The sequence below is a fragment of the Primulina huaijiensis genome, chromosome 1 (genome assembly GCF_012295235.1).
Source record: "Primulina huaijiensis isolate GDHJ02 chromosome 1, ASM1229523v2, whole genome shotgun sequence".
Lineage (NCBI taxonomy): Eukaryota > Viridiplantae > Streptophyta > Magnoliopsida > Lamiales > Gesneriaceae > Primulina > Primulina huaijiensis.
Window position 1 is genome coordinate 20,647,351 of NC_133306.1, and position 26,711 is coordinate 20,674,061.

Sequence of the window (26,711 nt, forward strand, 5' to 3'; positions counted from 1 at the left end):
AACGCAGTACACAACATCACAGATGCTAGTCTCGAGCTCAAGCGACCTTTATCCCTGTTTTAGGCGGCTGAATCGACTAGGAACGAATTTAGAATATGCAGTGTTTACAAATGAGTTTCAACATCGAATTACGATTCATTTGTATTAAAGCATAATCAAGGACTTTATCTATGCTGCTTGCATGGGTATACAGATAAAGTATAACGAAACCATTAAAAAGTAAATTATATTAAAATAAAGATTGTTTATTACACTTGAGTCAATAAATTCCCCAGCCAACCGTTGGCTTACAGGGCATCTACTCTAACAAAAAGAAAGAAGGAACAATTTAATAATTGAATTCCATAGCTCCTTGTTCATACATTTTCAAAGTACATGCAGAGTATATACACACACACACACACGAATATAGCAAATCATATTTTGCCATGTATCTGACGATTCTGTTTCATCGTTACAACGTTTTCATCAGAAGAATATGTTAGCAAATCTTATCAATAGATTCCAAATCTTTAGTTTACTTGACTATCAGAGCTCAGAAAAATCTGTACCTGTAGATGGCTTTTCACATGAAATATGGTCAGGCCCTCAGTATCCATAAGTGTCAGTATTGCCTTTGGTGTTGCCTCTATGTTACAAGGAGCATCAAATTTATCACTTGGGAAAAGAGATGTTACCGAAAAGATTTTATGTGGCTAATTCAAGGATCACTTACTGTCATGACCACTATGTCGATTCACACTCTCAACAAATATATCGTGAAGATCTTGAGTCCACCTGATTCGAGTCTTGCTAGTTGAGACAGCTCCGGGTGACAAAGAAATACTATTATTCGATCTTAAATGCTTCGCAAGTGAAGAAGTAGATGCGTATAAATTTTGCGACACCTGTGAAAGATGTCATAAAAAATGACAAAGGGCCGTTTCATCAAACGAAGAATTAAAACAAGTGAATTCTGGAACGATTACTCCAAGATCTTGATTTTCATTGAATGGAACAGAAGGGCTTCTCCTATCTGAATCATCAAGATCACCCAATAGCTTGTTTTTCAGGCGTAGTATTTGTTCACCCATAGACAAGTTTCCAAATGGATTATCATAAAAACCTTGGCGCCATATCGACAGGCTGTTGCTCGGTTGAAAATCGGGCTCACTTCTTTCTGGTGCATATCCCATGAAGCCATCACCAGGCTCTTGGTACACCGGTATTTTTGTGTAAGAATTGTTGAATTGTTGGGAGCAACAAGTGGAGTTCTTTTCTTGGGAACCAAATTCAGATAAGCCCATGTAACTTTCGGTTGCGTAAAAAGCAGGAGCCTGCGGTCCTAATCTGCTGATCATTGTGTTGGATGAATGATCAGGCCACACAGTCTGCTGCTGTGTGGCATCTTCTGTTGTAGGCGGTGCAGATTGATACTGAGTTCCATAAATTTGAGGAAAATAATCTGGAAATTCAGTTGCAAAATCACTGGAAAACCCATCAAACTGCGGCATCCCCTTCATTTATCCAGTCGTGTATATATNACAATAACAGAATGAAACTATATTCAAATCTCTGCCTCTTATTGGTTTCTTTCCTGGATTGTACGAGATTGAATCATGTACATGGCACACTAGAAATGTTCATTTTCTGGTATCTGTCAAGAAATACTTTTTTTCAAAAAAAAATATATGTATGCCACGAGTCTTCAAATATAAGAGTGAATATGTCAACTATTCAAATGCATCACTTTAATTATTCCTTAACCGGATAGGAATGAACTTTGGTCCCAATGCAAGATTTTTAAATAAAGTGGTAAAACAAACAAATTTTATAGTCCTCAATATGCATTTACAGTTGCAAAAAGCTTTGTTTTTTTCCATTGACATGTTTAAATATACATTTTTCTATAGGCAAAAACTTGTGTGAGACGGTCTCACGGGTCGTATTTTGTGAGACGGATCTCTTATTTAGGTTATCCATGAAAAAGTATTACTTTTTATGCTAAGAATATTACTTTTTATTGTGAATATCGGTAGAATTGACCTGTCTCACAGATAAAAATTCGTGAGACCGTTTCACCAGAGACCTACTCTTTTCTATAAACCCCGTTCCTTGAGGGTTTTGATTGGGAAATGAATGAAAGAATATTGTTTACCTGACACCAACTAAATATATGATTAAACTTGTCACGATTACTGGAAAAAAAATCGAAAAATTTTAAGGTTACAAAACACGATCAAATTAAAACTAAAACAAAAAAGGCACAGGCTAATGGTTGTAATGGGTGCAGTTGAAAGCCATTGTATAGATTTATGGGAGAAGAATTACATTTTTTTTTAAAAATCTTGTAACTTGTAAGTCTTTTGTTTTTTGGTTTATTGTTGAATAATTCACTATTTTAATCCACTAATTTGCGTTTTAAAAAAATAGTTTTTTCGCACCGAGCTACTGATAAGGTGATGAAAAGTTATGTCATGACTGAAAATTTATGACATTGAAAATTGATGACATAGCTACGGACATTGTTGACATATTCGATGTAACATCAGCACTCCGATGAAAATCGATTGAAAATTACTGGAATCAAATCGTTAATTGACCAATAACATTAGTTCTCTCGTTGAGAGTCGGCGTAGCGAAAAGAGCGACTTAGAAAATGACTACTATCGGATCAATATCGATAAAAAAAAATTATTGACTGGATTAAGGTGCATGATGTATGCAATGAATACTAAAAAGTGTGTGAAAGACGTAGGCTTTTTAAAGGGTCCAAACGTCATAAACAGTAGCTTATAAACTCACGAGCGTATATCACTTATTACCCGGTTTCCTTCAAAATTTTAACCTCAACCACTAGGAGTTCCAAGAAATGGTTTTAGTGGAACTTTGTCTCCTAAACTCATTGTATTTATCTACTTACTTTTATTGAATTGTCATTTATCCGACATAAAAGAACCTTTACTTATATGTATCTGATGAAAAAATGAAATTAGAAATGACAAGAATCATTTCTAACCTGATCGTTACAACCAATGAAGCTAACAAACGAAAGACAACAAACAAAAACATTATTCAATGAAGCTGGAAACATATATAAAGAATGCATTAGAACTTAGTAATTTTCAACACTAAATACATATATTGGCCAGACAGACGCAACGACTCGATAATGTTAATTTAATAATGGCTTATGAATTTTGTCTTTTATTATTTCCTCACAGTTTTTGTTAATTAGTTCTTCATACAAATTATATGCATGTATGATAAATTTATAACAGGGATGGATAAATGTGGGAAAAAAAGAAAAGAATTTGGTCAAAGAAACATGGTGATTCATGAATGAGAAGAGATTTAGTTTTCGTTAACAAACCATTTTTGACCCTTCGATTTCTCAAACGACTTAATTGTATTCTTAGAATTAAGATTTTTCCTGATCCAATTCCGATAAGGAAGAATCATGGATTTTTTTTATATACAGATGACATATATGTGTATACGTGTGTATATTAATGTCTCTGCATACGTTGTGTATTTGCATAATTTTTTTTATTTATAATTTTTTGTGTGATATCCTCTGGAGTTAAGTCAATTAATATAAATTATTGGGAATATGTATTAAAATTCTTTAGGGATTATTCTCATGAAATTGTTTATAACTAGTTATTATATATACTTTTTTGAATAAAGTTATTTTTATGTATAATAATTTCATAAATATTACGAAAAATTGATATTGCAATTTCTTAGATAACATCGATTTTCTCTCTTCAACTTTAAATAACATAATATGAACACACACACACACATCTGAGAAAATAGCACCCTAATATTTGTTTATATTACATAGTTATCTTCATGTTGCAGATCCCGTGAAGGTGTTCCTGGATAATTCACACCAACAATCTTAGGATGAAATTTGTATTGTTATTCCTTTTTGGTTTGTAATTTAAATATATGTTGACTATGAATAAGAACGACTTCAAATTATGCAGTCTCACGAAAATATCGACGATTTGTTAATCACTGAATTTCAAATATCAGGTTTTGAAATTTTTCATGGTTTCTTTTTGTTATAATTCTTAAATTTGATGTTCTTTCAAATTTTGATATTGAAAAACTAGGAATATGTTGATTTTTCTCTGCAGTATGCAAATACTGAAATATATGAACCACGAGGATTATGCTACACACATGAATATGAGTAAAATCCATTCAAGTAGTTTCTTGGCTCAACAATTCATTATTTTGTGTATTGATTTTCAGAAGATTTTTTTATCAGAATGAGACTTGAGATCTTAAATTTAGACTATGGATTTAAAAAGATAATCAATCATATGTCTAAAATTTTACAGTATCAGATCGGAATGATAAATGTAGCTTTAGTGGTTTATGATGGACATAAGAATGATGTATAAATTATATACATGTTTTATATGTTATTGAAATTCGAGATTCCAAGTTTTAAATTTTGTAAGAAAGTACGTTTAAATCTAAATTTACAAGATATTTAAAATATTGAATTTAGATTTCTAAGTTATAACGCTTAAAATTTGGAAAACATGTAAGTTTCAATAATAATCCAACGATAGCTGAAGTGATAGATTTGAAGAATACAATGTTGTCGAATTTGAGAATAATACATAAGGTTTGAATTCTTTAAACAAGAACGATTAAATCCCAAGACACTTAGAATTTATAAAATTATGCTTATCCAATTTTGTGGGGGAAGTCTTTGATTACAGAGATTGAACTACATCATTATCTTTCCAATTTTCCGTCTAATTTAATTCTACATGCAAAATTTTCAAAGCTTTCAAGTTTAAAATCCAAATTTATCATGTATAAATTCTTGAGTTTGAATTTTCTAAATCGCACACTTAAATTCAAACTTTATAATTATATTAAAGCTTTGTTTTAAATTTTTTAAACAATTACATTTAAATCCAAAGTTGAAAGAAATTAATTCTTTGATTTGTATTTATAAGTTTCAGCGTTTAGATTTCAAATTTAATGACGCTTTAAATATTTCAAAGTTTGTGTAACTTAAAAAATGTCATAAAGTCCTTTAAATAACTCGAATTGTGGAAGTATCTCATTTAAGATAGAAATATCGTATTAAAATATGACACAAAATTAAAATGAATGATAGATGGTGTAAAGGCCGGGAGATTTAATCTCACATTAAATTACCATATTTCAAATTTCCTAATATTGCCACAATTTTTTAAAAATTCAAACGACAAACAAACTATATCTCAACTACATTTCGACATCAAAAGATCAACAAATTCTAAAAATCACATCATAATTCTTAAATTAAAATGACTATATGATAATTTACATATACTGCTATATTATGTTTTCCAAAACTGCAGGCTCAGAAAGTACAAAAGGATATGCCATGCTCTCTTTATTACAAGATCACGCCAATCTCCCGTCCTACTTTTGAACCGTACCTGAAATACAAATCCCATGAAAAAGTACATTCATAGTCATTCAAATGTAGAAATTTAATCAATTGAAAACCATATTATTGAGAATAATCGACCATCTCATCTCAACTTATTGAAAACCAAATAATTTATGAAAATAAAACAATTTACAATATGTCACATTTTCTTCCATTAATAATCACAAACCATCAGTCATAACCAACTGTGTAAACGTCAATAAATCTGAATCGTATACATCATCAACTGGTCATTACTGATCATATCCACAAATCAAAGGTCGGATACATCATCCATCGACCAACATCGAAAACCAGCCAGATACAGCATCCACTGGATTGTCCGTCAATAATAAGTCAAACCAGATACATCATTCACTAGCTGACAATAAAATCACTAGCTATCTTTTACAAAATACATCATTCATTCACTTCTAATCACAATATTATTCCGGATTAGGATAACAATAATTCATAATTCTCTTTATTCATTTACTATATCAAATATTTACCAATCCGATAGAAAGAACATAAATTATCTTGGTTTTTTTTTAACCCCCAATTAAGTCACGTCCAGTGACCCATTCTTTTCAAAATCCAAAATTGAATTTTTTTTTTCACTAGAAGTTTCTCATAAATGGTTACTCAATGTAAGTTTGTAGGCAACCACAGGTTCAATAATTTTTGTCTATCTATTTTGTTTTTCCTTGGAGCGTTCGATCCTAGCTAGCTCTCCAAGTGCAGAACTTGCTTCTCCTTTTTATGTTTATTTTTACTCACAATTCCACACAAGTTTGGCTTGAATTCAGTAAATACTCGTACTCGAAATTGTAAGAGTTAACCATAATATATCTCCGTTTCACAGCTGCCATATATACTAAAATCAATTATATCTCTAAATTCAACTAATAACAAGTCATTAAATTTCACTAAGAATTAATGAAACATATATTACAGTAACTCATCGTTTTCAACCATTTCAATCTATATTTTTCATTTTTTTTAATGTACATAGAATTCATATGATAAAGAAAACAAATTTCAAATATAAACTACAAATTTCCAGCAGTTCTTTTCTTTTCTTCTTGTTTTCTTTCTCCCAAACTCTTCGGCCGGTTGCAGATTTATCTTCCCGTTTCTTTTCTTCATGTTTTCTTTCTTATTTTCCTAAGTTCCACCAATTCCTTTTGTGAAGGGAGAAGGGCAAGCTACACGTGGGTTTGTTTCTCCTAAATGACTCATAATTCTATATATATATAAAATTAAAATTTATTAAAATAAACTTATTAAGCTATTTATTAATTAGCAGATCTTACATCTGGTATACATATACGTCAAATACATAATATCATATTAAACTTAATTTTCAATGATGTTTTATTTTTTATTAAGTGAAATCATAAGATAATTTAACGAAATCATTGTAAAAATCCTTGGATAGAGACCGAATATATAACTTGTTAAGAGGATTGCGCTTAAAATCTTTAAAATAGAGTTTTCATGGTGGTAACTCAACCTTATTGATTATAAATACCAATATCTTGGTTCAATGAGACAACAAAATTATGAGAACTTGAGCTAACAATCAGGAATTATTAATTCTCATTCATAGGACAATGACGGTTGAAAATACCAATGTTGTGAGGTTAAATATTGTACTTGTAGGACCCAGATTTCATCACTCAAATGCATGCATTAATTTATAGCAGGATCATTAATTGAAACTTACAAAAGAAAATAATTACATCTTCAAGCTCTACAGTAGACTTTGACAATATGTTTGTAAAGTTTACTGAGTATACAAGCATGTAAAAAGATAAAGTTGAAATGAAACAAAAACAACTTGAAGTAGAGGATATGAAAGCAAAAACTGTCGTAACCAAAGTTCAACTAAAGGAATACACAATCATTTCGAATGACACTTTGCAAAGGACATATGATCAACTTAATTATCATCCACTAACGTCTATGTCAAGAGATTATGGGGGATGTAATATTTAATTTTGAGTTATTGTAATTTTCAATTAATATAATTTTCGTAGCCGTTGGAATATAGTTGTTATAATATAGCCGTTGAGAAAATATATANATTTGGCAAACACGTAGACTTGAATTCGTTTCCTCCAAAATGTCTCAATATTCCAGTAACATCAGCTCTAGCTCGACAAGTGAAAACGAAGTCCAAGTTGAAGTTGATAAAAAAGATCATGATCCGGGGAAAGAGCTAATGTCATTGATACTTTAACAAAGCTGAAAAATAGTTGAAACATATCAAAGTAATAACGTGATGCGACAAAGAAAAAGGTTAATCCAAATAAACCGTGAAGCCGAGCATGCGAGGCTCTTCAATTATTATCGTCCACAGACCCGGTGTATCGAGATCAAATATTTCGAAGACGATTCGCATGCGAAGAGAGTTATTCTTTCACATAGTTAAAGCACTTCAGAGTCTTCATTGTATTTTCAGCAGAGGGACGATGCTCCGAAAAGAGAAGGCTTGTCACCACTACAAAAATGTACGACTACAATTCGACAATTGGCTTATGCAGCCGACCATCTTGACGAGTACCTATGCATGAGTGAATCAACTGCTCTCAAGTGTCTTTTCAAGTTCTGCGGAAATATGGTTGAACTATTTGGTGATCGATATTTGAGAAGGTCGAATGCTGATGATGTTCAACATCTTCTTCAAATGCATGATGAGAGGTCTACCCTGGAATGTTGGGCAGCCTTGATTGCATGCACTGAGAATAGAAAAATTACCTACAAGACCATGGGTCACCAACAATAGTGTTTGAAGCGGTCGCATCTCAAGACTTGTGGATATGACATGTATTCTTTGGTGTCTTCGGTTCACGTAATGACATTAACGTGTTGTATGAATCTACCATATTCAATACGTCTTCCAAGGAAATGCCTCAGAGATTAATTTCACAGTCAACAAGACTTAATATACGAAGGGGTAATATCTAGTAGATGAAATATATCCAAAATGTGCTACTTTCGTGAAGGCTTATCTTTGTCCGGAGGATCTCAAGAGGATGTTGTTTAAGGAAAGACAATAGGTTGCAAGAAAAGAGGTTGAACGAGCATTTGAGGTGCTCCAAGATCGATAGAGAATTGTCAGAGGTCCAACTCATTATTGGTACAGAAAAAAGTTAAAACATTTTATGTTAACATGCCTTATTTTGCATAACATGATTGCTGAATATGAGATGAGTCACGTGACAAATTTGTACTACGATGAAAGTGACGAACCCGCACAACCTGTGCAGGGCTCAAACTGAGGATTTCATGATTATCTCTAGACAAATTCTGAAATATGTGATAATCATGTGTATCACCAACTTCTTACCGACTTAGTTGAACATATTTTGTCACAATACAATAACAATTCTTGAATTAGTATTTTATAGCTTCTCTTCACGCTTAATTTATATGTTCTTTTTATAATTTTATGCAAATATGATTTATTTTTATATGTTATACTCATTCATTTCAAATTTATAATAAAATTTTAATTTTAAATAAATTACAATCATAAAATAAGATAAAATAATTTTACGTTATAAATATGTTTTTTTTTAAAATAATATTATTTATGTTAAATAAAATAATAATTTAAATTGTGTAAATAAATTTGAAATTATATTTATTTAATGTAAAATAAGAATAAAGACGAATTAGTAGACAACATGATCCACAAATAATCAAGGTTCTAAAAAACGTGAAGCGTCCCGAAGCGCTGATGTCGAGCTCCAAGCTTTTCAAGCTTAAGCTAGATTAGCACGGGCTTAAACGTGAAAAATCGTTTTTTATCTTTAGTGTAATTGTAATTATCTCAAACAAATAATACATAAATATGATAAATTTAAGTCTGATGCATTAATTCTCATATTTATAAAAACATAAAAATTTCAAAATTACAATCTTTATTTATTTTTGCAACTAGACCACATTAAAATTTTTTAAATATTTGTCAAATCATTGTCAAACACGCTCAATCATAATTAAAATTTAAAAATAGATATCTAAATTATAAACATAATTTATTATTTTAAAATAAAAATTTTAAAGATAAACACATTCGATTAATTGTGCTTAAACACGCTTAATTAAACGTCTTAATTACGTTTAATTCTTAAACTACTTTTTTCCGCTTTTCTCCAAAGCGAGGCGTTTTTGTCGAGCTTCAAGTTTAAGCGTGCTTAAGCTTGAGCTTTTTAGAACACTGCAAATAATGAGTGTTAATGTTAAAATGATTGTGAAAGAATATATGCGTTAATATAATATATATATGACAAGTAAACTCTACGATTTTTGATGAGATGATAGACATTATAACGTAAACCAATGCATATATCCTTAATTGCAAAGAGAATAATTTATTTTGCGTTAACCTTCAACAACTCCTTCAAAAGAAAATCTAGAAAATGTTTCACTGTACACGGAAAGAGAGAAACAAAAGGCACCAACAAAAAAAAAAAAAACCTAGGCAAAATGATACCGTTTCTTGAAGACAATACGTATTGCTGTTTTCCTCCCACCGCTTAAATTACATTTCAAGATCATTTATCTTCAAAAATAATAATTGACCATTAATATTAAATTATTGCGATGCTTATTATTTTTATTTTTTTAGATTTTTACATGATCTTGATAATCTATCATCATTGAAAGGCTTCAATTTAATTTACCATTATTTAACTTTAACTATGCTATTCACAGTAATAAAAATTCAAAATAAGTCATTATCCATATCATCAAGCAAGTTTAAATCTTGAGGCACAGTGAAACTAACCCCAATCAATAGTGAAGGCATAATCAAACTAACCCCAATCAACATAAAAACTAATATAATTATGACTTCATTTCTACGTGTTTACAATAAAATCACAACTTTTGGGCCAATGATACGATCCAATTTGAATTCAAAGCAGAGTCGTCTAAGATCGTTTAGACGATGTTTAGGTTTTTGGTGGTTGTACATCGTCTCGATTTTTAAAAAGATAATATCTCTTGACGTTGTTAAAAGATCGATCGCCGAAGCTGGCTAATCGCCATCTAAGAGGCCCAAATTTTGATATATTTTTCAATCAATTTCGATCTGATAAAGATGATGAATATGTCATTGATTTTGATTTGAATCTGATATAAAAATTATTAAATAAATATGGAGATGAAAAATAATAATTTGATATTGAGATAAAAAATCATCTTGAACTGTTGCCTATGGTCGCAAACCACTTTTTAGAAGTTTGAAAAAAGTAAAGAAAGTCGCCATTTTACTGTACCTTCTAAATCAACCGATCTCAGCCGTCCATTCGGCCCATCCATCAATCCGGCATTCACATGTTAAACCTACCGCCTACATATCACCACCGGGCAACAGTTCTAAACTAAACTCTTCCTTTCAACTCATTCTTATTATTAATAAGTAAATCGCAATAAAAAGAGAAAAAACCCATTTTCTCTAATTTTTAAATATAAAAAATAATTTGCTTTATCGGATTTACGGAGGCAGATCGATATATACTCAGTCGTATACGTATTTTTTTGGATCTGAGACTCGTCGGAGCTCGCCGGTGCTTAAACCCGAGCGCTTTCTGGTTTTGCATGTGGAAACGATAAAACGATCCCGGCGAGTCCTTTTTCTACCGTCTTTCACGCTCTAGATCTTTCGGTTCTTGTTTGTACGAAGTGTTTGTTCATTTTATACAGTGGAGAACACGGAGTTCATGGTGTTTGCTTTGTTTTTCCGGGGGTTCACGTGAAAGAACTCGACAGGTGAGTTTTTTCGGAATATTTTATTCTTTACTTACGTTCTTGCAAGTAAATGCGTTATTATTATTATTATTATTATTATTTTTTGCGTATGTGACAGTAGCTTTGTGGTTCTCTGTTTGAGGTTTCATGCCTATTCTGCTTTTTCTTTTGTTTCGGTGTGTTATCAAAAGTCAAAGGTGCTCACATGTAGAATTGTTGTTTATGTTTCATTAGTGAAATGCTTGCATCAAGTTAAGAATTTTGCATTTCACGTGAGGATATTTTTGGAGTCTTCTTTTTTTGCTGGGAAAAGAACCTAAACATGTCTGGTAATTCTTCCTATTGCGTTGCAATGCCCGGTGGGCTTGATTACTTTATTTTATTTTTTGGAGAGGGGTCGAGTTAATTAGTGACATCAATATGATGATAAAAATAAGAGCTTACTGTAATTCTAATTTTCCCATTTTACTCGAGAACCTTTGAAAAGATATATCTTGCGTATTTCTTGTATTACCTTTATTGTTTGATTTCTTTTTTTGATCAAAACAACCAAATGCTGCATCAGTACATGTTCAAATGCATCCAAGTGTGCTATTATACAGATTAGCTTCATTTAATTTCGGGGGACTGTAAATTTCCATAGATTTAGGGAAGGGTTAAGAAATCTAGAAGTGAGACAGCATAACTTCGTCTTTGCACCTATGAGGCCGGAAATTTATTGGATAAAACATGAATGAGACATCTTATGAGGGAGTTTTGGTGGATATTATTGCGAATGTGATGAGGTTCATATAATTTATGGATTTTATTTTTAGGATACGATGGTAACTTCTCAACGGAAACTTTGGTTAATTTGATGCGAGCATATCCGATTGGATCTAATTGTCTGGGGCAAGGCAATCTTGCCTTGGCTTTGTGGCTAGGTGTTAAATTTCTCATTCGGTAATGTGGACTATACCCTAGGTAAAGGTTCAAATTTCACTGATAGTTGTTATTGATAAAGAGGTAGTCTCATTATCATGTGGCTGTTAAAGCCTTTGGCTGGTGACTGTTCAATAAGTCTGCTTAAAAGATTGAGTTTACTAGTAGCCACCAAACCATCTTGAAATATCATTGTGAATTTCTGACAATGGGATTGAGTTCTTAATCTAGAACGTTTTATGGATGTATATAATTGCGGAGCACTACTTTGCACATGGTTGCATCTCTATTCTTTAGACTTGATGTTATACCTGATAATACAAATAATTGCTCGCACTGGATCAAGTATGATGATTTATAGAGTTGTTTTGTTTATGGGAATAAAATAAAATTCACGTTTCATGTGAATGGTTGTGACTTGCTAATGAAAAGGTTTGTTTGCGTTCTCTTTCATTAGGTCGGATGGAACTTGGTGACTCGCTTTTGAAATTCTCTTCATATGAAAACAAGTTGGTACTTTGTAACAATCAGTGCTACTTTTTCTAGCAGCTGTAAGTTCTATTTGTATTAATATTCACATTGATTGACACTCATGGAATATAAATACGGACAATTTAACGTTTATTTATGACTTTCTATTGTTTTCCCCTCTTTTATAGTTTTTATTATGGGATCAGCATTGTGAGCTAATTATGGCCTCCAAAGGTCCAAGGTCCAAACTTGACCATGAGTCGCTGGCTCGACGACAGAAGGTGACAGCGCTCAGTTTTCTTTTTATGTATTTACTACATTAATCAACCAGCATAAGATATTGAAACTTCGACTTGGGCTATGGTAGCATATAAGTTATTTTATTTCTCAACCTATGCCATTAGTGAATATTTTTAAGAAACTAGATCTTGGTGTTTTTTGTTGTTCAAAATTCCATGCTGGTTGAAAATTTGGGGATGAAATTCTTGTCTTTGATATTAAATGGAATTGAAGTATCATGGGTTTGATTTCACGTGCTTTGAGTTTGATCGTAGAGATACTTTTTATTAATATGTATAGCTTCGCATTTAGTAGTGCCTTTGTTTATATCCTTGATGCATTCAATTATTTATTTTTTTTAACAATTGTGTGCTTGAAATGGTTCAAAATTTAAACCTGTGATGAAGTCATGACTCATGAGAAACCAAGTAAACTGCCAGGATGCCAGTTGGTTGGTCTATGCATTTAATAATTGCCGATTCTTCTTCTTATACAAATGTGAGGATTCGTGCTTGTTAATTGTGCCTTTACTTGTATGCTTGATGCATTGGACTATTCTTTCAGCCCCGAATGGTTCCAAAATCCAACCCATGGCATTGTCATCACTCATTAGAAGCCAACTACTGTACCACCAAGCTAGTTGATTGGTCTATGCGTTTAACAAATCTTGTCAACTATGTAATTGTTTCCCTGTGTAACTTTTATTTGCATAAATGAGAGCTAAATTGTGGATTTTAAATTTAAAAAACCTTCCACAATTTTATAATCTTCCAATGTATTGCATTTTGTATAAACTATGTCTCGACCCTGTGTATTCGAACATCATGCGGACGGTATATGCTGAACACATCTGCTGTGGAGATAAAGCGAAAAGACATGAATTTTCATTTTGTATGAAGTAGCAGCTGGTAGAGAATAGGAAATAGATGATCCTAGTAATGGCCTGATTTTACAAACTTTGACTGTTTTTATTATAGGCGCTTGAAGCCCCAAAAGAACCAAAACGCCCTAAAACTCATTGGGATCATGTCTTGGAAGAGATGATCTGGTTATCAAAGGTAACCAAGTGTGTGTTATTTAATCTTACCCTTATCTGGTGTTATTGTTTTGAATGTTTAGAGCTTGTTATGCTAATGGTCATGGTGCTCCAGGACTTTGAGTCAGAGAGGAAATGGAAACTTGCTCAGGCAAAGAAAGTTGCAATGAAAGCCAGCAAGGGCATTCTGGATCAAGCGACAAGAGGGGAGAAGAGAGTAAAGGTCTAGTTTTATACATTGTTTGTAAAGTTATTATACCGCTTCAATGTCTTATGCTTAGACATTGATTTAGTTTTGCATTAATTTACTGATGGTGACACTATCTTTAATTTTGCCGTCGTGCAATATTTTGTGATGCCAAGTTATAAACTCGTTCAGGAAGAGGAACAGAGGTTGAGAAAAGTAGCGCTGAATATTTCGAAGGATGTTAAGAAATTCTGGATAAAAATAGAGAAGCTGGCAAGTCATTATTTCTTGTACATTATTGCATTTTCTTTGGTTATCTCCAACTTCAAGCTCCAGTAATGGGAGATTCTTCTTATTATGGTTGATTCAGGTGGCATACAAGCATCAGCTAGAGCTAGATGAGAAGAAGAAAAAAGCTCTTGATAAGCAGCTTGAATTTCTTCTAGGGCAAACAGAGAGGTAAAGCATGCTTCTGACAACATTTTGGTGTCTTCCTTGTGAAGCTATTTTCTGTATCTAAAATTTGTCACATATTTCTGTCTTTAGAAAGAGCTGGTATATGCAGATTCACATTAATTATTTTTCCTGCTTAAATACTAAGTTCACCCTTGTTATTTGACATCTGAAATGACTACAATACCATGCAAATTGTTCAGGTACTCGACGATGCTAGCAGAGAACCTTGTGAACTCGCCAACTCCTTGCAAACCACCTCACCTTTGTACTGTTCGAGAGAAACCAGATATTCCATGGAAAGGAGATGATATTGATAGAACAAAATCTGAATCAGATGCTGGTGAGTGGTGATTTTTGGTCAATTGATATTTCTTTTTGAAATCTCATATGTTTGTGTAATCGCGTCTGTTTCTCAATCAAACTGATAATGCTAGGATCCCAGTCAAATGCCCCTGGTTTAGATGAGGACTATGACGTACTATCTGAAGATGAATCAGTAAGTTGTACTGCTTTTCTAAGTTAACTTGTATATGTGCTTTGAATTCTTGTCCATGTGGTACTCTGGGATTTTAGTTCCCTGAAAATTGTGGCATCCATCCTCTGTGCGTTTTTTTTCACTTGAATTAAGTTTTCCTCTTGATTTATTCTGGTTTCTATGGTACTCAGATCAGCAGTTAACTGGTCTCTTGCTTTTTTCCTTTTCAGTTTCAATGCTTAGAAAAAAATGCACCTAGGCTTCAACTTGAGTAAATTTGGGATACTTCTCACTGGGTATCATGTGCACCATAGTTCAGTATTTTCTTGTATTGCTTTTATTGTTGTGACAGTGCTGCATTTATGGCTTCTGTTGCATGTGAATTTCATTACATGCAGATACACACCATCTTGACCATGTAATGATGTGTGTCTTAAATGGATGATTTTGTGTTCGGAGTGTATTTGTGACAAACTGCATACTGTGACCTCATCTAATACCTTGATTTTGTGATGAAACCTTGTATGTTTAGGATTTTATTTTTACTTGCATAAGTTCCCCTTTCGAATTTAGGTAGATGATGAACATACTATTGAGGAAGACGAAGCTCTGATCACCAACGAAGAGAGGGAAGAGGAGCTGGCAGCTTTGAGAAGTGAAATTGATATGCCTCTTGAAGAGATACTCAAACGTTATATTGCTCAAGAAGGTGCCACGTTTTTTTGGTCATTGTTGCAAATCTATGGCTCTAAGAATTTGTTACGTGCAATAGTCCATAAAATGAATTGTTGTCATTCTTAGCTATTTAAATAGATATCCAAGCTCTCATTTTTATTAATTGACGATGATGATTGCTGATAATGATGATTGATAAATATTGTTTAGTTATGTATCTTCTAGTTCTTAGGGATGAGTGGGGTGGTCGTGTCTTTGAAGAAAGGAACTTATGTTTGCCTTCAAATCTGTGGGAATAAATCACTTTAAGGTTACGATGAATACTTTACTCGAAATGGCGTGATTGCCTTGATTCTTATACAAGATACACGGATGAATGGATTGACACGGATGAATGGATTGATAAGTTCTTTTTGCTTTAAATTGGAGTCTCCCCCTTAATTGTGTTTTACAAAATTGTCGGATTTGCATCATTTGGTGCAGGAATGCTATATTAGAGGATCCCACTGATAGGGCTTCTTATTTCTCTTGTTGTAAACCATGCCATGCACATTTATAGCACACCAAAGTGGACGAGGTTGAAATGATGATGTCCTATTTTTTTCAGGGGATTACATGGAAAGTCCTTGCCCTTTTTACTATAAGAGAAGATGAGTCCTTGTCCTATCTTGTTGTAAAACAGTTGTCATGCACATTTCTAACACACAATGTGAACAAGGTCGGCGATATAGGTGTCCTATTTTCTTCCAGGAGACTACAGAAAATGTTCTTGCCCTCTCATTTGTTTGATTAGAGAGGATAGATCCTCGTCCTCTCATAATGTGTATTTCATCTATGTACCAGTAAAAAAGTCTAAAATTAATATTTGTTGCCACGGTTTCGTAAGCCTGCTGAAATTTGGATGTGGATGTATATATTGATTGTTTCTCTATCTGCTATGTTTGTATGGTTACATTTTGTTGATTATTCATTTGATTGTTTCTCAGCTAGCCAAGAAAAGAGTCCTGACAAAATTGATAATGCACCTGGAGCAACCGACATGAGCAATTTCAACAGTATGCATGTTTAATAGCTGTTCGCTGTGTATTTAACTTCTTGTTCAGTTATCTCATGTTTTGTCCAATTTTAATCAGGTAAAGAAGATATGGAATGTGACGCTGAGTTAGAGAGAACTGGCTCGCCAGTGAGGCATGGTTGTCGTTGTGTAAGTTGTATGTGTTTATGTATTCGGTCACAAATTGTTATGTGAGCCCAATACTTAGCCTAACACTCCTTGATCGACTTATGCAGGTCAAAAGTAACGGTGTCTTGTCTACGTCCGAAAACCATTACTCAGATGTCGAGACATACAAAAGGAGAAATTCTTTGAAGAAACTTCTCAAGTCAGAGAAAAAGCCGCTGTTGCAGAATTTTAATGATGATCATGTAAGAATATGTACTGAGAAGTTGCATTTATGTTAACCTTAAATAAGCGCAGCAAGGCACCCTGGTGTGACCCGTACAAATCATGAGGCTTGATGAGTTATAATTCTCTAGAATCTAGATTTTCAAAGGAATTCCCATGAAAAAAGATGTTTGAATTTCTCTTTCTTAGGGATTTTGACTGATGCATGCTTAGAAGCACTTCCTGAGCTTTTATGACCTGTGGTTCATTGAAGTGCCTCGTTTTGGCACACAGATGGTTCACTTTTAACAAATGTGCTTGAGAATGTTTTTTGTGGTTAATATTGGGGATTTGTTCTTAGCATCTTTAATGCTTATAGCTGATTTGTCCGACCATTGGCCATTAGAACATGATTGGCTTTAAGGTGTCATATCCCAAGTAGTTTTAATTAGCACCACAAGTGATGTAAGGTCAATCTGAAAAAATCTAAAAATTGTTACTTGATTTGGAATGATGCCCCTTGCCTTAGAGTGGCAGTGTAGTTTTGTTTTATTGAATCTTGTTACACAGTTATTTTGCTTATATATCTCATACTGGAATCACCCTTTGAGATTTGTATATAAAGTATGGCCATGCATAGCTGTTTAATGTTCTCATCTACTCATGTGATTGTAAATTTTTAATTTTGGTAAATTCCCATGATTATTTACTTCAATTTTTTTAATAGGATGACCATGATTTTGTACTTTCATCCGGAGAAGAAAAGGAGAACGACATGGTATGTATATTATCTTAATGATGGTTAAAGGTTTCATTTGCTGCATGTCCTAGCACTTCCATTTCTTATGCAATGATATCTAGAATTTTTATGTTGCTAAATGACGGTCCTGTAAGCGAGATCTGAACCTGAACCATACTATTCTTTAGCCATCAAACACATTTACCGACTATTGTTTCTCCATTCCTTCTCTAGCTCCAAGTATTCCTTTTCAAGAAGTACCCTTGCCATTACTTGAAAGAAGTTGGCACTTTATTTGGGAGTAGCCTGGAATGTTTCAAAATTGTGATTGAAATGTTCTCTCTTCTCTATTGATGCCTACCTCGACTTTCAGGATGATGAAACAACTCTCTTGGAGGAGGAAGAATTAGCAAATGCAGAATCAGACAATACTGGCAACGAGGTGAAAACCATGAAATCATGTATCTGGAGCCTCTATGCTCCCTAGTTTTTGATACTATTTTATTTATAGCGTTAAAGTTTGGGTAATTATAATTGCACATACATGTGCTGCACGATCTTGATTTGATTTATGGAATAATCACACTTTTCCAGATTGCACTTCTGCATAAGGAAAGTGAAGTTCCTGTGGAGGAGCTGATTGCAAGGTATAAAAAGGTACGTTGATCTGGGCTTCATTTTTTCTGTAATTGTGCACATGAGATATTGATTCTCCTGTTTCCATTCAGGGTTGTAACTCTGGTGAAGATGCAGGAGTTGACTCTGATGAAGATGTAGGAGTTGACTCTGATGAAGATGCAGGAGTTGACTCCGAGTCCTCACATGTTTTTGGTTCTGAGGAGTTTCTGGATTCATCAGCACATGGATGCTCTGAACTTAAGCAAACTGGTGATGAATCTACTAGCTTGGAGCGTGAGATATGCCCTCGTCTGCAAGATGACGAGGCTGAACTTATGGGAAAATCTGGAGAGGATATTCAAAGTGAAGATATAATTGCAGATGCAGCAGCGGCAGCCAGGTCAGCACAACCGACGGGTAACACATTCTCAACAACAAAAGTGCGTACAAAGTTTCCTTTCCTTGTCAAGTATCCATTGCGGGAGTATCAACATATTGGCTTGGATTGGCTTGTGACCATGTATGAAAAGAGATTGAATGGAATTCTTGCCGATGAGATGGGTTTGGGGAAGACAATTATGACAATAGCATTGCTTGCTCACTTAGCTTGTGAAAAAGGAATATGGGGCCCACATCTAATTGTTGTCCCTACTAGTGTCATGCTCAATTGGGAAACAGAGTTTCTTAAATGGTGTCCTGCTTTCAAAATATTGACGTACTTTGGAAGTGCTAAAGAGCGGAGAATTAAGAGACAAGGATGGATGAAACCTAATTATTTTCATGTTTGCATAACCACTTACAGGCTTGTCATACAGGACTCGAAAGTTTTCAAGAGGAAGAAATGGAAATACCTTATTCTGGATGAAGCTCATTTGATAAAGAATTGGAAGTCACAAAGGTGGCAAACACTTCTTAATTTTAACTCAAAAAGGCGTATTCTTTTAACAGGTACACCATTACAGAATGATCTAATGGAACTCTGGTCTCTTATGCATTTCTTGATGCCACATATTTTTCAATCTCACCAAGAATTTAAGGACTGGTTCAGTAATCCTATATCTGGGATGGTAGAGGGACAAGAGAAGGTAAATAAAGAAGTAGTGGATCGGCTGCATAATGTTCTCCGTCCTTTTATTCTTCGTCGATTGAAAAGGGATGTCGAGAAGCAGCTTCCGATGAAACATGAACATGTTATTAGTTGTAGACTTTCGCGAAGACAGCGTAATTTATACGAGGATTTCATAGCTAGCTCTGAGACGCAAGCAACTCTATCTAGTGCTAATTTCTTTGGAATGATAAGTATTATTATGCAACTTCGTAAAGTCTGCAATCATCCTGATTTGTTTGAAGGCCGTCCCATTATTAGTTCATTTGATATGAGTGGTATTGATATGCAACTGAGCTCTTCGGTTTGCTCAATTCTCGCAACTTTTGCATGGTCACATGTTGATCTCCGAGGCTTGGGTTTTGTTTTCACACATTTGGATTTCATCATGACTTCTTGGGAGGGTGAAGAAATTCAAGCTATTGCTACTCCTTCAAGTTTAATTGAGCTTCGTGCAAACATTTTGGAAGGAACGTCAAGCTTAGCTAACCATAAAAAAAAGCTAACTGCAACAAATATTTTTATGGAGATCCAAAAGGCACTCTTGAATGAAAGATTGCGAGAACTAAACGAGAGAGCAGCATCTGTAGCATGGTGGAATGCTTTGAGGTGCAAGAAAAAACCAATATATGCTACTGACTTACGAGAGCTTGTTACTGTGAAGCACCCAGTCCGTGATATTCATAGTCAGAAATACAATCCTTTTTCTTGTCTATATTCATCCAGAGTGGCTGACATGGTGCTTTCTCCAGCTGAAAGATTTACAAAGATGGTTGATCAAATTGAAAGTTTCATGTTTGCAATACCTGCTGCCCGTGCCCCTCCCCCCATTTGCTGGTGCAGTAATGGTGGATCAACTGTGTTTATAAAGCAAAATTACAGGGATAAATGTTCTGAAGGTCTTTTCCCGCTTCTGACCCCATTTCGACCTGCCATAGTTAGAAGGCAAGTCTATTTTCCTGATAGGAGACTTATTCAGTTCGACTGTGGTAAGCTGCAGGAGCTTGCAGCGCTCCTCAGAAAATTGAAATCAGAGGGTCACCGTGCGCTGATATTCACCCAAATGACAAAGATGCTTGACATTTTGGAGGCCTTCATTAACTTGTATGGTTACACTTACATGCGTCTTGATGGTTCCACTCCGCCTGAAGAGAGGCAAACACTTATGCAGCGGTTTAACACTAACACAAAGATTTTTCTTTTCATTTTGTCGACACGCAGTGGTGGTGTTGGCATTAATCTAGTTGGGGCAGATACTGTTATCTTTTATGACAGTGACTGGAATCCAGCCATGGATCAACAGGCCCAAGATAGATGTCACAGGATAGGGCAGACACGTGAAGTCCACATCTATAGGCTAATCAGTGAGAGCACCATTGAAGAGAACATTCTGAAAAAGGCTAATCAGAAGCGTGCTCTTGACAATTTGGTTATACAAGGTGGAAGCTATAACACTGAATTTTTCAAGAAACTAGACCCAATGGAACTGTTTTCAGGCAACCAAACAATTCCAATAGAAGATGCACAAACAGATAAGACTGTCAATAATGGTGGAGAGATCAATTTATCTAGTGCAGATCTGGAGGCTGCTTTAAAAAATGTTGAAGATGAGGCTGACTATATGGCATTGAAGAAAGTTGAAGAAGAAGAGGCTGTGGATAATCAAGAATTCACAGAGGAAACCATTGGAAAACTGGAAGACGATGAACTAGTTAATGAAAATTACATAAAGCCAGATGATACTGCTGAGCATGCTGAGTTTAACACAAAATCAGATGAAGGTTTCATTATTAGAAGCCATCCACTCGAGGAGAGGCCTCTTGTTTTAACTGGTGAAGAAGATGATGTTGATATGCTGGGCGACGTCAAACAGATGGCTGCAGCTGCTGCTGCAGCAGGACAAGCAATCCTATCTTTTGAGGATCAGCTGCGCCCAATTGACCGGTATGCTGTACGTTTTCTAGAATTATGGGACCCAATTATAGATAAGGCAGCAGTGGAATCACATATTCAGATTGAGGAAACTGAATGGGAGTTGGAGCGCATTGAGAAGTTAAAGGATGATATGGAAGCCGAGATTGATGATGATGAAGAGCCTTTAGTCTATGAAAGTATGAACGCCCTTGATTTGGTTTTTCATGTTTTGTTGAAAATATCTAATCTTCTTTAGTTGAATGCGTTGAGTGCTTAGTGTAGTACTTGTATGCAGTTAAGCGAAGAATTGTTATTTATTTCACATTTTATTTAAAATCTGTTTTTTCAAGAGTTATACTCAAATAACGTAATATTTTTTATCATCTTTTTTTCAGGATGGGATACTGATTTTGCAACAGAAGTATACAGGCAACAAGTAGAAGCTCTAGCTCAACATCAGGTTTGGCATGAACTTTAAACTTTTATAAAGAAAATGATTATATGTTTTCGTTGGACCATGTGTCTGTTTTCGGCGACCCTCTTGTTTAAATGACAGATACATCCCCAGCTTTGCATTTCTTTATTGCCGTTTTACTGATGTGATCTGGTATTAATTATGTTTCATAGTTAATGGAAGATCTAAAACGGGAAGCTAAGGAGAAGGATGCTTTAGAATATAGAATTTCAGATTCTTTCAGGTACGTAGCCTTTCTACAACACATTTTATATTTTGCAGAGCAACGTTCTTGACATAGTTAATGCGATTTGACTTGTGGATATGTTTGGCTGGTAAATCTCTTCTCGCGGTGCCTGCTATTTTGCATATCAAGATACTTTTCTAGGTCAATGCATTAAATAAAAATTGCATTGAATTATTTGGGTTGAATCTTCGATTATGGAGAATTAGAAGTTTAAAATATGGAACAGGTTATCTTGACAATTAATAACATCCTGAAATTTTCCAGTCAATGCATTTGCTAATCTGGCTTGTAATAATATTGATGTTGTGGTAGATTTACTAGACATCTTACTGGGGTTCTCGTTGTAGAATGAAATTTTGTGTACTGTGAATAACATTTACGTCAATATAATATATCTCAGTTTGATTTAGGATCTTGCTTCCTAGATTACCTGCATGAAAATGATTACATTTAGTCATACTAGGATGAGATATTGCATGCATGTTACTTTGTTGACATGTAGAAATTTAGTTTTTCTCATTGGAGCAAATTATTATTTAAGATATTATCTCCTAGTAATTTTGATTCATACAATCTATATATTGCTCTTTTTGCATCAACTATTCTTTTTCTCAAAGCAGAAATGACGTAGCTCCTAAACCCAAGTCGAAGAAAAATAACAAAAAGGCCAAGTTCAAATCTTTGAAGAAAGGGGCTCTAGTTTCTAAACCTGTATCTGTCAAGGCAGAGTCATCCACTGAACCAATGCCCATAGATGATTATTTGATTTATGATGAGATGATCACATCATCTGATGCTTTATCTCCAAGCTCAACCCGTGAGAAGAAGCGTAAACCTGCATCAGATGATGACGAGCTGATGAGCAAAAAGAAGCCTAAAAAAGAAGACATGCTTCTTTATTCCAAATCTTCCAACAAGTACTATAACAATCATAAGGATTTGAAAATTTTGGATAATTGTGCAGTTGATCTTGAGACTAAGCAATTAAGTAGGGGCAAAACTCGGGGGAAACTATCTATTTCTGTTATGCCTCTGAAACGGGTTTTCATCATAAAGTCAGAAAAGTTAAAGAAAGGGAACATTTGGTCTAAGGATTTTCCTTCACCTGACCTTTGGTCAACACGTGAAGATGCTGTATTATGTGCTGCCGTTCATGAGTATGGCCCAAATTGGAACTTGGCTTGTGAAATATTGTATGGAATGACTGCTGGCGGTTCATATCGTGGCAGATTTCGCCATCCTGTCCATTGCTGTGAGAGATTTAGGGAACTAATTCAAAGATACGTTTTGTCTGTTGGTGATGCTACCAATACTGACAAAGCGGTTAGTATTGGTTGTGGGAAGGCTCTTCTTAGAGTAACCGAGGTATGTTTGCTTGAAGCAATTGTTCCTTAAGCTGCTGAATAGAAGACATACTTAGACAAACTGCAATGTCTAGTTTTAAGAATTTAAATCATTTAATGATATAAACAACTATTTCGAATATGTCGGTTAATGTTAGGTGAGTTTCAAGATATAGCTAAACCTTTGTAAAATTAGAATGAAGAAAAAAACATGCTTTATCCGCCTAAACTATTTGAGGTAAAATGGTAAATATGCTGCATAGGTATCTGCACTGTCCCGAGATTATAGTTTGCCCTGTATATCATTTGATTCCAGTTAAATTTAAATAACTAAAAGATGTTTACTGAGGCATCCTAATAAAAAGAAACCCTTAATAGAATAACCGAAGGAGTGACCTGGATTAACTTGAATATGAATGTCACGAGAAGCTCAAACTGCTAATGCCTCTTTAAAAACTAAGAATTTGGGCTTTGGCAGATCTGGCATACTATTTGGACCAAGAAATTTGTAATCATTATGAATGTTCATGTAATCTTTATAAAGAGAAGCAATTTTGGCCGCAGATGCTTAGTGAATGCAGCACTCTTGGTCACCAGGTGTCTTGGAGTTCGACTTCACTTCATCCTTTTTAAAATTGTCATTGGTGAACTGATGAACTTGATCTTTTGGTTTTATATAAGTTATGTTTAGTCTGCCCTGTATGTTCCAGAACGTAGTATTTCCTTTCTTTCTTCACATTACTTCCCGCTGATGTTTCCTTCCGAGTTTGCAATCAATTTGTACCGGTAGGATTCTGGCCTAATCCCTCCCCACTTCTCAGGTGTTCATACCAAAAAAAGAAGGGTATGACTGGATTGGACATCCCTAATCTCCAAATTTGTGGAGTATTTGAGTTACTTGCTAATGTATCTTGTTAAAAAACCAATGACACCAAGTAGTAGTAGTTGTACATATGCGAGCTATCGTAGGATTGATACTCTTTTTGTTAGCTTTATGTAATTGCAAATAATTTCCTTTGCAGGATAAACCTTCTGGTTTTAAAAACTGTTTTCATTTCACTGATTGTACCTTCTGCAATTTATTTGAGCATGCTTGCTTCAAGTAGCCCTAATTTTCTGCTCACATTTTCTTCTTTTTTTCTCAACATTCTACACGTGTTTCTTTTATTCTCTGTAGCTTGATTTGCAGTTATATTAGCTCGGCAATTTTGTACATTTCAATTCATTCATGCAGTGTTTCCTGCATTAGGATAATATGCGGGTGTTGCTTAGCGTTGCTTCTGAACTACCAGATCATGAACCACTTCTACAAAAGCATTTTTTCGCTGCGGTTTCTGCTGCTTGGAGGTTATCACGCCCCAGCCTTAAGAAAGGCTCTTTATCTACTCAAAATGGCTTTTATTCTTCTCCACAGTTCGGTACTACGTTCAACCATCAGAATCCCTTGAGGAAATCATCAGAAATGCTGGAATTCACAAATTTATATCAGTGTGGGGTCTTAGTTGCAGCCGTGCTAGATGGTGACTGCAGTCATCAAACTAATGAACGATCAACAATTGTCAACCAAAGCAATAAGCTTTTGGCTGCAAAAGAGCGATTGGATATTACTCTTGCACTTCAAGGAGAGAGGGATGGAATAACTCCCCTTCCCTCTATTGTTGATCTTTCAATTCTTGGCCCAGACCCTCCCCCATCCTTGAAGATGCTTGCTAGTGAAAATGGTAATTTCAAATCTTCCTGGAGCCTGGTTGAAAACCAATTCAGGTATGACCTCCTTCATATTTAATTTTAGATTTGTGCAATCTTTTATGGAAATTGGTCAGGATAAATTCAAATAAGTCAACCTCTTGTCAAGTCATCATTGTCTCGTATATGAATAATTGATCCTTTGTTTAGGCTGACTATCTTGCACCTCCATCCTACCACTTCAACTCCACCTTAAAACCCTTTCTACTTATGTTTGTGGCCAAGATTTTGTATGTTCTTTACGAGGAGGATTATAAAATTGGGAGATATACGGTCTATTTGCTTCACAAATAGTTTTGATCTGCCATCAGATTTCCACTTGTAAATACTCATGTTACTCCTATTAGCATTACTGCATGTTGCTATTTTCATATTTGCAGAAATCTCCTGTCCCATCGTGTTGAAGGGTTATTTGGTGAGGATTTGCTAGAATTTACCATTGGTGACTCTGGGTTTTGGACTCCACAACGTCTTGGGAGACAAAAGCTCCTTGTTTCTGAGTCGGTCAAGCCTTCTAAATCGAAGTTAAAAAGCACTGGTATTGAGAGTGCTGATTTGCACTGTCTTGCTGCCAATCAAGTATTCCAACCTCTGCCATTGACAGTCAGTGACTCTAGTACGAATTTTGATGAATTGCCATCTTGTTTCCATGATGATGGTGGACTTGAATGTGATAATAAATATCTGCTTGGTACGGCTAGTGAAATTGCTTCTTTGGGTTGCACGTTGGGAATAGATTCACTCCAAATTTGGCCAGATTTGATATCTGAACTGGATGATTGGTCAATATTACCTGAATTTACTGATATTGGATAAGATTCGATGATGCAAAACCAGAAGCCAGTCCTGGTTATGGAGTAGCTTTGTTTTATTGGAAGGGCTCAATCTCATGATGGAGATGCTCCCGCCACTCCCTGCCAATGAAAGTATTCACTACACGAGGCTGGGGAGGATTGCGCTGTGCTGTCGGAGATTTAATTGCCGAAATGGCCTCATTTGATGTGGATCAGTGGCTGTTTTGTTCCAACCACCAAGTGGTCTTTTCACCAGGGACGTTTGCTCTTTTGAACGGCAAGAGAGCAGGGTTGCTCCGGAGGATATACATAAAATATACTGTGTTAGACATTGAGAAGAGGGAGGGGGGATATAATATGATCACAGGTAGGTTTTAGGTCTAATATTCTTGCAGGTGGTATTCGTGCTTGGTGGTGGAAGGGTGCTTTGCCATTTTGGGACACATTTCTATTAAATTTTTCATTATTGAATGCTTGGGGGGCTGGCTAGCACATTATCTATCTGCGAGCAGAAAATTATTTCCATCTTCCCAAGTTTACATATGATATTTGCAATCGGCTCTTCACTTATTTTCAGGGTCCTTATAATCATACCAACTCATTAACCAAAAGAAAGAAATTTTTATCAGGTGAACAACGATTATCTCAAGATGCTTCAGAAAAAAATCAA

General features: G+C 34.7%; 2 protein-coding genes across 8 annotated transcripts in view; one reads left to right on the forward strand and one right to left on the reverse strand.

The window, feature by feature from the left end:
* Positions 1-1,529, reverse strand: part of LOC140959317 (protein PHR1-LIKE 1-like) — a 4,877-nt gene extending 3,348 nt beyond the window's left edge. The window contains exons 1-3 of the mRNA XM_073417197.1: positions 969-1,529; positions 716-887; positions 552-628 (exon numbers count right to left, since the gene is read on the reverse strand). Of these exons, the coding sequence (XP_073273298.1) occupies positions 552-628; positions 716-887; positions 969-1,502 (783 nt within the window). The 5' untranslated portion in view covers positions 1,503-1,529. The remainder of the gene's footprint in view (positions 1-551; positions 629-715; positions 888-968) is intronic.
* A 9,285-nt stretch (positions 1,530-10,814) lies between these two features.
* Positions 10,815-26,611, forward strand: LOC140983584 (protein PHOTOPERIOD-INDEPENDENT EARLY FLOWERING 1-like). 7 transcript variants are annotated; one of them, XM_073450686.1, is made up of 22 exons: positions 10,819-11,218; positions 12,551-12,669; positions 12,778-12,870; positions 13,846-13,926; positions 14,020-14,127; positions 14,284-14,364; positions 14,462-14,550; positions 14,748-14,887; positions 14,982-15,043; positions 15,596-15,731; positions 16,684-16,752; positions 16,831-16,901; positions 16,988-17,122; positions 17,809-17,859; positions 18,194-18,262; positions 18,415-18,477; positions 18,549-21,654; positions 21,853-21,917; positions 22,085-22,155; positions 22,779-23,523; positions 24,751-25,265; positions 25,628-26,611. In XM_073450686.1, exons 3-22 carry the CDS (start codon positions 12,811-12,813, stop codon positions 26,061-26,063), a joined length of 6,153 nt encoding a protein of 2,050 aa, XP_073306787.1. In that variant the 5' UTR covers positions 10,819-11,218; positions 12,551-12,669; positions 12,778-12,810; the 3' UTR covers positions 26,064-26,611. The 7 variants fall into 7 exon arrangements, with proteins under 7 accessions (XP_073306830.1, XP_073306787.1, XP_073306795.1 ...); XM_073450694.1 differs by having other exon boundaries at positions 12,576-12,669; positions 18,415-18,481; positions 18,601-21,654; XM_073450678.1 differs by having other exon boundaries at positions 12,576-12,669.
* Positions 26,612-26,711: the final 100 nt, after the last annotated feature.

Excerpts from the sequence above, each read along its gene's own strand:
- LOC140983584 (XM_073450686.1), top strand. The coding sequence starts at position 12,811 with ATGGCCTCCAAAGGTCCAAGGTCCAAACTTGACCATGAGTCGCTGGCT. Across the intron at positions 16,902-16,987 it reads TGAGGCATGGTTGTCGTTGT|GTCAAAAGTAACGGTGTCTT; the intron begins GTAAGTTGTATG and ends CGACTTATGCAG. Across the intron at positions 17,123-17,808 it reads AGAATTTTAATGATGATCAT|GATGACCATGATTTTGTACT; the intron begins GTAAGAATATGT and ends TTTTTTTAATAG.